Raw genomic sequence first — 12,253 nt, forward strand, 5'->3', positions numbered from 1 at the left:
AATTAATATGAACACAAAATCATATTCAATTTGAACAGATTCAAGCCAACAAACTGAACGAATCAAACTCCAATCAAATATACTCGTCGCCGGAAAATCTGGTTATTTGGCCGGAAAGTCTGTTAGGACGCCGGAAAAAACGAATTTTTGCCGGAACTTCAAATTGAACTCATATTTGAAATGATTTAATGATAAAATCTTATCTAGAAAATAAGTTGAAGATCCAGAACTCATCACACACCGTAACACACTGTTACGTCATACAAACTCCCCGAAAAAACAGTTTTTGTGGCCGGAAAACTCAAATCTTCACCGGATATCAAGTTAAACAACCTAGAAACATCGATTGATCATGAAATTCAGAAGTACTTGCTCGACAGAAAATTCAGTTGTGGTGGCCGGAAAAACGAATTCGCCCGAAAAAGTTGTTAGGCCACCGGAAAAAAAACGGTTTTCTTTGCCCGAAAATCGAATTTCATGATTTTTTGAATGAATTAGCATATGAATTAATAAATAAGCTCGAAATTCTATTCTTTACAATCCTATACCTCAAACAAACAACTGATCTGATCCGAATCAATCAAAACTCAACACGAAAAACATAAAGATTTCGAAATCGAATTCAGATATAATCGTTTAACGATTTAACATGAGATTCAACGATTAGATGTAGAATCGAGCAATGAAATCTTTGAGACCACTTGTCTTTCCCGATGAGGATCGATTAACTCGATATTGATCTACGAAACCGAAAACACGCGGAGTTTGTTTTGGTGCGTTTCGATACTAATGGATGAACGAAAACGAAAAGATTAAGAACACAAGATGTAAATATTAACTCGTTGAAGCTCGTTATAAATTTCGGCATAGTTTCGTACAATTTGGATGCAAATCAAGTCTATAAATCTTCCAACTAACTTACAAATGAAACTATTTGTACTAATAAGCACATTCTCTAACTTCACCTCCCATTCTCTACATTTTCCCTTCATTTTCTACATTCGCTCTTCATTATTTAACTTTACCTCTCATTCTTTATATTTGCCCTTCATTATTTACATTTACTTCCCATTCTCTACTTTTCCATCTTCCATTCTCTACAAATGTACCTTATACAAAGACTAAACGACTAATCAGTTCAACTCTAAGCACTTGTCACACAAAAGTGTACTAACACGTTGTACCTCAGTGTCTCGAATGGTTATTCATTAATCGTGAAGATATATCTATCTCATTGATAACTAGATAGATTAATTTTATATTTATTTCGTGCTCGTGTAGTTTGTAACTGGATCCTGTCGGGTTTAGTTTTTGTGCTAATTACTCGTTTACTTTCCGCGCGTTTATATTAATTAACGTGTTTAATTATTTAACTAGTTATTATCAAACTCGGTTTATTTGATAATAAATTTGACTGGTCACCATCAAAACCCAACAATTCCAACATGAGTTGAAGAATTAGCCGCTGCGGGTACGCCCGTCTCAGAAACCCAGTTCACGCAAAATTGACCCGTTTACGATTTTTAACTGCTATAACTAGCTGGTCCGCTGTTTCGGGATTTCAGCCCCTGGCCTAAGGTCATAATGTGCTTTCTAACACTTTACCAAGATCCATACAAAGACGAGTTCGTTTAAACCACCTTTTTATTGAACTTCTAAGCCACTAATGCGAGATCTAAGTTCGATGCCTTGATCCAAGCCAAAGTTCATACTTTATGAATTCTTGTGGCTAGATCTACCATTATATGACCATTTTAAGCCAAGATCTAACACAAACCATAACCTTTAATCCATTTTCTTACCTTTTGGTGTTCTAAGATCAAGATCTGGTTTAAGGATTGTGGATCTAGCCTCTTGATGCTTTCTTGAACAAAATGACAATGGAACATCCTGGATCTTGATTATTGATTTTTGAAAAAGAAGAGTGTTTGTGTGTGTTAATTATAGTGTAGAGAATGATGAAATGATCATTTTGGGTTAAGCTTGGGTATTTATACTATAATCCCGTATTAAGCCCATATATAGCCATGACTACCAAGCCCATGACTAATTCCATAATTCTTTCTCAAACCTTAAATATAATATAATAATAATCTTTTTATTTATTACTTGGTAATTATTGGATGTTACACAAAGCGTGAGCTTTCAGATTTTTTTATATCCGTCGTTTGTGTATTTGTGTCGTTTGTGTATTTGTTTGATATAAGTTAATTCTAGTACTGATTATAAAGTTGGCAACTAGTTAAAGCAATGTATATAGGGAAAAGCTACAAGCTAACATCAAATTTGCCATGTGATTTAAAACTTTTTGGTTTTAAAGATCGATTATGATAGCCTATGAATAATCATCAACAATAATGGTTAAAAACCACAAATTAGTTTTTGGACATAAATAAAACTTATTGTCAACCATTTATTCTATAATATTATATAGCCTTTAGGCTATACCAAAAACCAAAACATTTCAATATCTTTTGAGCCCGTCAAATATCCTCAACAATTTCTTGATCTTTAAGTTCTTTTCTTGGAGAATTTACGGGCAATTTATCACCTTCATCAACATTAAATGAAAAGGATGTAGGAGCCATTGACACAGTCTCGAGAGTGAACGTAGTTTCCATGACATTTGAGGCAACATTTACATCTTTTGAAATGCCCGAAGGCGTTAGCTTCTTCAGTGTCTTAGCCTCTTTTCCTTTGCCCCATAGCACCATGTACAACCCCGTTATAATTATCACAGATCCTAAAAGACTACATATCATATCAGCTTGTAAGTTGCATATAAAAAAAGCAAGAAACTAACAATAAATAATGTCATTTACAAAGTATAAAATAGGCCTTTTTTTAATATTGTGTTTAGTTCACTTACGTTCCCAAATACAGCTTTTCATTAAGTACAAAAAAACCAGCTACCGCCACAAAAACAAGCACCAAAGGATTGAAAACTGAAACGAACAATGGGCCTTGTAAATGTACAGCTGCCGTGACCAAAAAAACAGCCAGCAATGAACATATTCCCTGTGATACATTAAAGTAAATGATATAACAAATTGAGTCTAAAACTTGATTGGGATAAGAGACTTGATTACAAATAACCCTATTTATGACCCACCAATACAAATCCTTATAATTAGACACAAACTAAGAGAAAAACTAACTCAAAAAACCCTGGGTTTGTAAATACGATATTTAACCCCCCATGCTTACACAAGACTTACACTAACAATACATCTACAATTTTTCAATGTGATCAACTTAACTAAATGAGATAAGGGATAACTATTTACTTGAAAAATAGCTGAGAGTAGCCAGATTTTCGAGCTGAGCTTCCATTGACTCCAAGTTCTTTCGGTTGGAATAGCATACACAACAGATTGTATCAACCCAATCACACTAAATAAAAATGTGTTTGAGTAATGACATGGATAATTCGTACTGAATGTACTCTGTGTATTGAAAATTCACATAATCAAGTTAAAATTTATTAAAGTTTTGTTCCTGATCCAATTTACTTGTCTTCTTGTTCATCATTTTTATAGAAAGTTGTGGTAATGAAGAGAACTGACCTGCAAAATGTAATAAAGGGCAATAGAAAGAGAATAAGCTAGTGCCAATATAGAGCCAACGATATGATTAGATGTCTTGTGAGTTGTTGTCATGCGTCCATTTATACGTTGACCGTCATGCAAAAGGTTGAAATGGCTTGACTTGATATTAAGTTGTTGACCTTTGTAAAACGTTAAAATCATTGCCCCTCCAACTCCAACAAGGGTTCCAATGACCTTTGCTTTTCCTGTGATTTTACCTATTTCAACTTTCTCCAACCTTTAATTCCAACTTAAATACTTCATTAGTTGCAAGTCTAATGTATTTTATCTGTCTCTCTATTGTAATTGGATCATTTTATTTTCTATTATTGTTTAATTAACAAAATATACTTTTAAATGGTCCATACTGTATAACTACATATAGTAATTATTATTATTGTTTTTTTTTTCAGAAACCACAAAATTATTGTTGGAATAATCAATAAACAATTGTGCTTAATTAGCACACCTCAACAGAACAGCTACGATGAAGGTTAATGGTGGGATAAGATTGGTAAAAGCTGCAGCGAATGTCGCGGACGTTAGAACCAAGCTTTTAGAATATATATTTTGCGACATCGGCCCACTGCATTGTTGAACAATGAGAAGCAAATATAAGATTATTTCAATATAATAGAGAATATGTATATTTACATTCAGCTTGACAACATACCCGAAAATGGCACAAAGAAAAGCTTGGAAGAGTATCGTCCATGTTAGCTTCGGCCTTTTGTTTCTGTGACATACGCCCACATAAGCATTTTCATGTTACACAGTGTAGAATATTTATTTGGTGAACATAGTGATCATATTAACACACATTCAGGCTCATTCCCTATTTGTTATCATGAGAATTTTATTTGGTAGACTCAGTGATAGTCCATGACGGCGGCGACAACCCCCTTTGTGAGACATTGACAAGAAATTACCCTCTTGTGATGCATGCAAAGGTTGGGTACCCCTTTATGTTAGAATCCAATCTATTCAAGTTTGAGTTTTATGTTTATGTGTTTTAATGGGCCGAAGACAATATTACTTGAACACTTACTGGGTCTAAACTGTGTTTATGCATTAAGGGCCGAAAGCCGTCTAGCAGTTAAGTACCATTTACTTTAACTCCATTTGGTAGTTGCATATTAATGTTATACACAAATATTAATGATAACAAATTTATCATGATCAATCAACTTCAAATTTTAAAAATTCTAAGGATGATTATATCATCAAAGTTCAGGTATTCTGGTTTTTGGGATAATCATGTTTTTTGGATAAACATCTCAAATGACATCATATTAATTGTTAAAATACATGATATTTTATGTGTATGAATATTTTTCTTTGTTAGTTTCATGGATATATTTATCATTATTTAGGATTGGTATGTACTTGAAAGAACCTTATTTGTCTCATGGACAACTTTACGTGACTACATCAAGAGTTACAAGCAAACCTATATGTTAACTTATAAATAGTTATAAGAAGACATAGACTAAAGATTTTGATTTTTTTTTATAAATAATGTATACCGACCAATACAACAATAAATTAGTATACAATAAAGTTTTTTACTTATTTGTAACATATTTGTGTAACCTTAGTTATGCAATTTTTATAATTTTAATGTAAATTGTAATTGTGTTGACAATATATAATCATTTTGTTGACCGAGTTTTACTTAATGGTTAGAGTTTAAAATTTTCGTCAATTACCCGTGTAATACACGGGCCTCAAACTAGTTATGTAATAAAGTTCAAAGAATCTTTATGGGTGGAGTTTGTTAAGTTTGTTAAATGGTTCTATAATGAAAAATTCAATCAAACAAACAAAGAATATCCCCAAGGTTACCAAACGGTTTCGTTAATATTGAACTTCTTGAGACACAGTGGCCTGAAATAGCTTACAAGGATAACAAGTGGCACCATGGTTCCGCAAGAGGTCTATGAAGCAAATTTGAGTATTATCAAGGCTACATGTGTTGGTTATCTTGGAAATACAACATGGAGAAGGAGAAAGAAAACGAGATGGGTGAACGTAATACAAGTCTCAAGCATGAAACTGGAAATGAAGTTGTTAAGGGGTGCTAAAGGATGAATTGATGAAAGAACTTGGAAAAGAAAGTGGAAGCAATCATGATAAGAAAAATGATGGAGAAAAGTTAATTATGAAGGAGGATTTGATGTTGCAAGATTTTGAAGGTAGAAGCTTCGAAGATGATTTCAATTTGGATGATCTTGAAGATTTGGTGGCCACAGGCGATGGGGCGGGGCGGGGCCGGGCCGGGTATATTTGATGGCCGGATTTGGTCGTTTGTTGGTGATAAGTTAGAGAAAGAAATAGGGTTTTGTATTGACTAAGTCATACAACTTGTATGCTTAATAAGGTTGATAACTATTTTATTATCAAAATATTAAATAAATAAAAAAATAAAATGACCATATTGCCCTAATGTGCAAGCTAGACACATGATTTGATTTAACGATAAAAACAAATTGAGTTATGGTTAAAGGATAAACGGTGTTATCATTTGGATACGTAAAGTACAAATCAGGTCAATTTTAAAATTAAAGAACAAGCGTTGATTTAATCTTATGTGCGCTTTCAATGTCTGTAGTTTTTGTTTAGTTCTTTTACAAATGTGGTCGGAGGTCAGAGTTTGAACCTTGTAGAAGAAAACGATGATTAGGCAGACGGGTTTGAATATACAAAAATGGGGAATTTCTCAACCATTAGCCTAGCCGTTGTGGGGCAGTTTGCCGTTGGTGTTAAACCCGTATAGCCACCGACGTGGTATCACCTTTCTAGAGGTGGTGGTGTTTTCCGAAGTAAAACGCCGTGCTAGAGCGGCCTTATCAGGGTACGTTATGTTGGGTGGCAATTGGTTAACGATGGAAAGGTTGAATGGGGGGTGGCGTTATGGAGGGTGACTAACGCGGAGGGGGTTAGCGCCACTGAGGTTACTAGAAAGAAAAGTTTTAATTCTACTAGCCGATTCTTTAAAGCAAAAAATATGTCTTTAATGGTAGTGATTAGCCGGTGATCATTAGACTGGTTGTTAGATCCGTAGAAAACATTACTATAGAGGGGAGAAGGGGTAGAGGACGACCTAAATTGACTTGGGATGAGAGGATTAGGCATGATTTGATAGACCTAAACCTCTCCGAGGACATGGTTGAGGATAGGAATTCGTGGAGAAGTAGAATTAAAGTTAAGGATTTTTAGAGAGAATTGAATAACTTAGGGCTTAGACTTAACTTATTTAGGTCACATACCATAATGGTATTTCCCTTACATATATTATTATTATTATTATTATTATTATTAGCTTTTATATTGCTGTTAAACTGTGACCTTATTATTAATATTATTATAATTAGTAGTAGTTTTTATATAACGGTTAAACTTTGATTTCCTTTATTTTGCTTCATACACATGTACTTAGAGCCGAGGGTCTCTCTGGAAGCCACCTCTTTATTCCTTTGGATAGAGGTACGGTGTGCCTACATCCCACCCTCCCCAGACCCTACCTATAGCTTTGCTGTCGGTGGGATTTTACTGGGTATGATTGATTGATTGATTGATTGACATTAGACTGGTTGTTGTTGGACTGTAAAATGGGCGTTAAAGCTGAGGTGGTGCACCCATAATGCCGGCTACACCATGTCGTGGTGCTATGTAGTGTTAGTTAGCGCAATAACTAGCGTAGTGAAATAAAAAAGATGGAGCCGCGCACTAGCAACCATGTCAACCTTTTCTTTTTCTTTTTTGGTTTTTTATCTTTATTTATTTTTTTCACCATCCATAACTAGTTAGCTTGATAACTTACAACACCATAATTAACAAATGAGTTAGTTAATAGGGTTAGATTAAAATAAAAACCCACTTAAGTTGTGAAAATTCTAGAAAATCATTCTCAACCACATGTTTTTAATTAGAGATTAAATCTTGTGGTCTACAATTAAAGTTAATAAAAAATTTTAACATAAATATAACTTTTTCTCTCTCCTAAAAACAAATAAAAAATTAGTAAAAAAATGTCAAAAAATAGCAAAACAATTTTTTTAATGTTTCGATATTTTGTATTAAATGTTACAACATGTATTACATGTAACAAAAAAAAAACGATGTTACATAGGATTTTCGCAGCTTTCACAACTCAAGTGGGTTTTCATTCTATACTTTGCCTATATATATATATATATATATATATATATATATATATAGGCAAAGTATAGAATGAAAACCCACTTGAGTTGTGAAAGCTGCGAAAACCCTATGTAACATCGTTTTTTTTTGTTACATTTAATACAAAACATCGAAACATTAAAAAAAATTGTTTTGCTATTTTTTGACATTTTTTTACTAATTTTTTTATATGTTTTTAAAAGAGAGAAAAAGTTATATTTATGTTAACATTTTTCATTAAATTGTGGACCACAAGATTTAATCTTTAATTAAAAACATGTGGTTGAGAACGGGTTTCTAGAGTTTTCACAACTCAAGTGGGTTTTTATTTTAACCTAACCCTATATATATATATATATATATATATATATAGGGGAGGGATTTTTTGAGAACCATGTTAAGTTGTAAAAATTTAACAACTCAATTCTAGGCCACACATTTAATTAAATGAATTGGAATATGTAGTTGAGATTAAAAATCTAGTAAAAAAGTCAAAGCAGGAGAGAGATCGAATAAAGATGTAAATTGTTACACTAACTTTTACGTCCGTTAGACATGTGTAAAAAGTCGACTCGGTGCGTAAAAAATTCTGTAATTTTTTACGTGTATATATTACGCATGTGTAAAAAAAATATTCGAAAAAAAGAATCGTTAGACTGAGTTCTTTCGAGTTCTTAAAACTCAAAGGGGTTCTCATTTGAAATCTCCATATATATATATATATATATATATATATATATGAGGAAAGTGAATATGGGGCTGTTAAGCACCTAAACTTATATATGAAACCATCAAAACTACATAGTTTTGATTAAAATTCTATAAAGTTGATTTTATTACTTTCCTAATTATGTATTCATTCCATTATTAGCCGGCTTAAAGTAAACCTCCAATTCTTAATTCATCATTGTTGATGAAAACAAATATAAATAAAGTCCTAGATTAATATGACGATAATAGGAAGATAATTAAAAATATATTAAAATGATGTGAGTGGCAACTGAAATTCCAGATCACAATTCTATTTTTTGGTTTCTAATTTTTCATCAGAAAAGTAGCAGAAGACTAGACTTTTAATTTTTCCATTGTTTTTCAATTTAAATGAAAGTTTCAATGTATATTTTTCTTTATTCTCATCTCGCCGAATTAAGAATTAGGGGTTTTTAATTTAAACGATGTTGAATTAAGAATTAGAGACTCTTAATTAGCTAGTTTAATGGAGAGAAAACATAATTAAGAAAAGAATAAAATTAGTTTTTTGAAAACTTTTAATTAAAACTACGTAGTTTTGATGGTTTCACATGTAAGTTTAGGTACTTAACAACCCCATATTCACTTTCCCATACATATATATATATATATATATATATATATATATATGCTTTAAGGTTGTTCGTGGTCCAATCCATCTGTGACCACATATCACCGACAGGTTGAACAGAATTACCCCAAAAGGAAACAAGAAAGATTATGTTTTTTTAAGGTATTCGGTGGTCCATTATTGACTTCGATATCTTTATCGGCGCGAACTAGCAATCATTGCTACAAAATTCTCTAATTTTTAGTATACACGGAAGGAACGATTTATGTTGTCAACTTTACAACATTCAGATTATTATAATATAAATCATTTTGACAAACGGAAGATCGAATATATAATACCTTTCAAGGAACAGAGCTACAAGAAAAATAAGAATGGAAGCGAACAAGTAACGGTAAGTAATCAAAACTTTCATATTCATGCCGTCATCCGCGGCCAATTTGTAGGAAACACTGAATGCGGCTATCACCAACTCAGCTGCTACCATCATCAGCGTCGCCTTCAATCTTTGCATGATCACAAATTTCAATCGTTTCACAATGGAACTTTGTAGGACAAAATACGATAACTTTAAGGTTTTTAGAGCATTTTTGCCACCATATATATGTTGTATTAGTAAGGTAAAAGAATATATAAGACTTAGCTGGCAGACATGCAATGATGCAAATCAAACCAGAATTTGTTAATTTATAGGAGAGAGGCAAAACATAACTATTTATTACCCGGATTTAATGCATATCAGGAAATGAATTTATAGTGCCAAAACCAATATATATATATTTTTTAAATAAATTTTTTTGCTGATAGTGAAACTTGAATTCAAAACCTTAATGTTAAAATACTTTATCTCTACAATGCCAAAATCAATATTTCTAAATAGCCATTCTAAGTATAAAGGTCAATGAAAACATTTAATAATTAATTAATATATATATACATACATACATATATAGAGAGAGATAGTGAGTGAGCATGGTTCAAGAAAAAACTGTACTTAAAAAGAGAGCTAGAGAACTAATAAAAAAACCTCCCCAAAACATAACTTTAAACATTTTTTTATATTTTTTTCTTTTATTCTTCTTAAATGGTGTTACTTTTTCACTAATACTTAAAAAAAATAATTATAAAAAGTCTTATCACGATATTACATATATGTAATATTGTACTATTGCATATGTATAGTACGTGTGTGTATATATAATAGTGTTATATTAAATATATGTAATATAACAATTGTAATATTACATATATGTATTGTGTTATATACATGTATGCAATACAACAATATTGTCATATTACATATACTAGATATAACATTATTACACACACATATCTCTCTCTCTCTATATATATATATATAGAGAGAGAGAGAGAGAGGATTAACAATTGAATATTTCCTCGATTAATTAACAATTGAAATTTAGGGGATTCTAGCATAGGTATTTTTCTCATCATCATCTAATTTAATCAAACTTGTGTTTTCGTTTAAATTACTTGTTTTCCTAAATTAGTTTTTAATAATAGTTTTAAATTAGTATTTTAAATAAAACCCCCCTCAAAACAAATATAAATAAATAGTCGTGTATACAGTTGAGTCTAATTAGCTAGTTTACGTAATTAAAAGAGTCTCGTTTGTTCGATATCCGGACTTACTTAGCTGTACTAAAGTTGACCGGTTCACTTGCCGGTTAGTAGTTTTAGTTAAGTTAAGAGTCTAGAATTTATTACTTAGTGTCTAGATTAGCGTGTTTTTATATAACTACTTTTAGCACATCAAAGTTTTTGGCGCCGTTGTTGGGGACTCTTGGCGATTGCGTTATTAGCTTTGATTAGATTTATCTGCTACATACGTGCTACTTGTTTTGTTTTGTCTTTGAGTCGTAGGAGTTAAATTCACTTTAGTTTAATTTTAAATCTAGTTTATTTTATTTATTCTTAGTTTTATTTTCGTATTTACATAGAGTCTACTCAGTTGGTCTTGTGTGTTTTTCAGGTTAATGCCACATCTTCGTTCGCAAGGACCATCTCCGTTAAAGTCTGAAGGCAGTTCGTCATCACCGATCATCATAGATTCTCTACCGAAGTCATCACCACACAGTTCACCACCGTCGAGTCCCAGAACTCGGTATTCAAATGGCCGACAACCGAACCGTTTACCAGCAAGCCTTTGAGGGTTTCACCGGAGATCACTCACCCATCATCACCCCCGTAATCGATAACCCTAATTCCTGGCAGATTCCCTCTTACGTCATAGCCAATCTCACCTAGAGTAATCTATTCCATGGCCGTGACGATGAAGACGCACCAGCGCACATCAACCGTTTTACTCGTGTGCTTAGAACATTCAACTTGCAAGGTGCTAATGAGGATGCCATTTTCCTCCACTTATTCCCGTTTTCACTTACGGGTCATGCCGCCATTTGGCTCAATTTGCAACCCGCTGGGGCATTCACTACTTGGGAGGCGCTGTGCACTGCATTCATAAAGAAATACTTTCCGTCTGCCAAAGCGTCACGTTTTCGTGATCAAATTCACTCTTTCAACATGGAGCCATATGAGTTGTATTATCAAACGGGGGAGCATTTCCAAAACTTACTGTTCCGTTGTTCATAGCATGGTCTTACTCCTTGGGCCCTTGCTGAGAAGTTTTACAATGGGCTGACTTATAAGACTCAGGCTCGATTCGACACTGCAGCTGGAGGTAATTTAATGGAGAAAAATGTAATTGAGTGTAATGAATTATTTGAGAGTTTTGCCCAATCTGAGTTTGCTAAAAAGCCACATAACGGTAATTCAAATCCCGTCACTAGTACACCCTCATCCGTCCGAGGTGTGCACCAGGTTAATCTGGATACTAGTGTGGCTAGTGCCTTAGAGAATATAGCCTGTGAGATTAAAGAACTTAAGGCTAAGGTAGATAAGTGTGAGTTGTGTAGAGGGGGGCATGGGAATTTAGATTGTCCATTGATGAGTTAGGAGCAGGTAGAGTTCATAGGAGGGCAAAATAGGTTCCTAATGCGTTTAATGGAAATAATAATTCAAATTGGAACAATTATAAAAGTAATAATTATAACTCTAATTGGCATTCCTCCGGTGCACCCCTTGGTTTCGAATCAAATTTAAATCCTAACCGGGGGCAGGATCAATCGTTTAGTGGGGATCA

General features: G+C 33.1%; 1 protein-coding gene across 1 annotated transcript; it reads right to left on the reverse strand.

The window, feature by feature from the left end:
• Positions 1-2,483: 2,483 nt before the first annotated feature.
• On the reverse strand, positions 2,484-9,577 carry LOC143619434 (WAT1-related protein At1g25270-like). Its single transcript, XM_077091367.1, has 7 exons — positions 9,432-9,577; positions 4,261-4,323; positions 4,057-4,173; positions 3,567-3,825; positions 3,288-3,446; positions 2,870-3,018; positions 2,484-2,751 (listed from the first exon to the last, which is right to left on the reverse strand). The coding sequence occupies exons 1-7, from the start codon at positions 9,575-9,577 to the stop codon at positions 2,484-2,486; spliced, it is 1,161 nt and encodes a 386-aa protein (XP_076947482.1).
• Between the last annotated feature and the right edge of the window lie 2,676 nt (positions 9,578-12,253).

Source organism: Bidens hawaiensis, unplaced genomic scaffold (assembly GCF_021521415.1).
Source record: "Bidens hawaiensis isolate Kalapana, Puna unplaced genomic scaffold, B.hawaiensis_p1.1 tig00002438_1, whole genome shotgun sequence".
Taxonomy (NCBI): Eukaryota; Viridiplantae; Streptophyta; class Magnoliopsida; order Asterales; family Asteraceae; genus Bidens; species Bidens hawaiensis.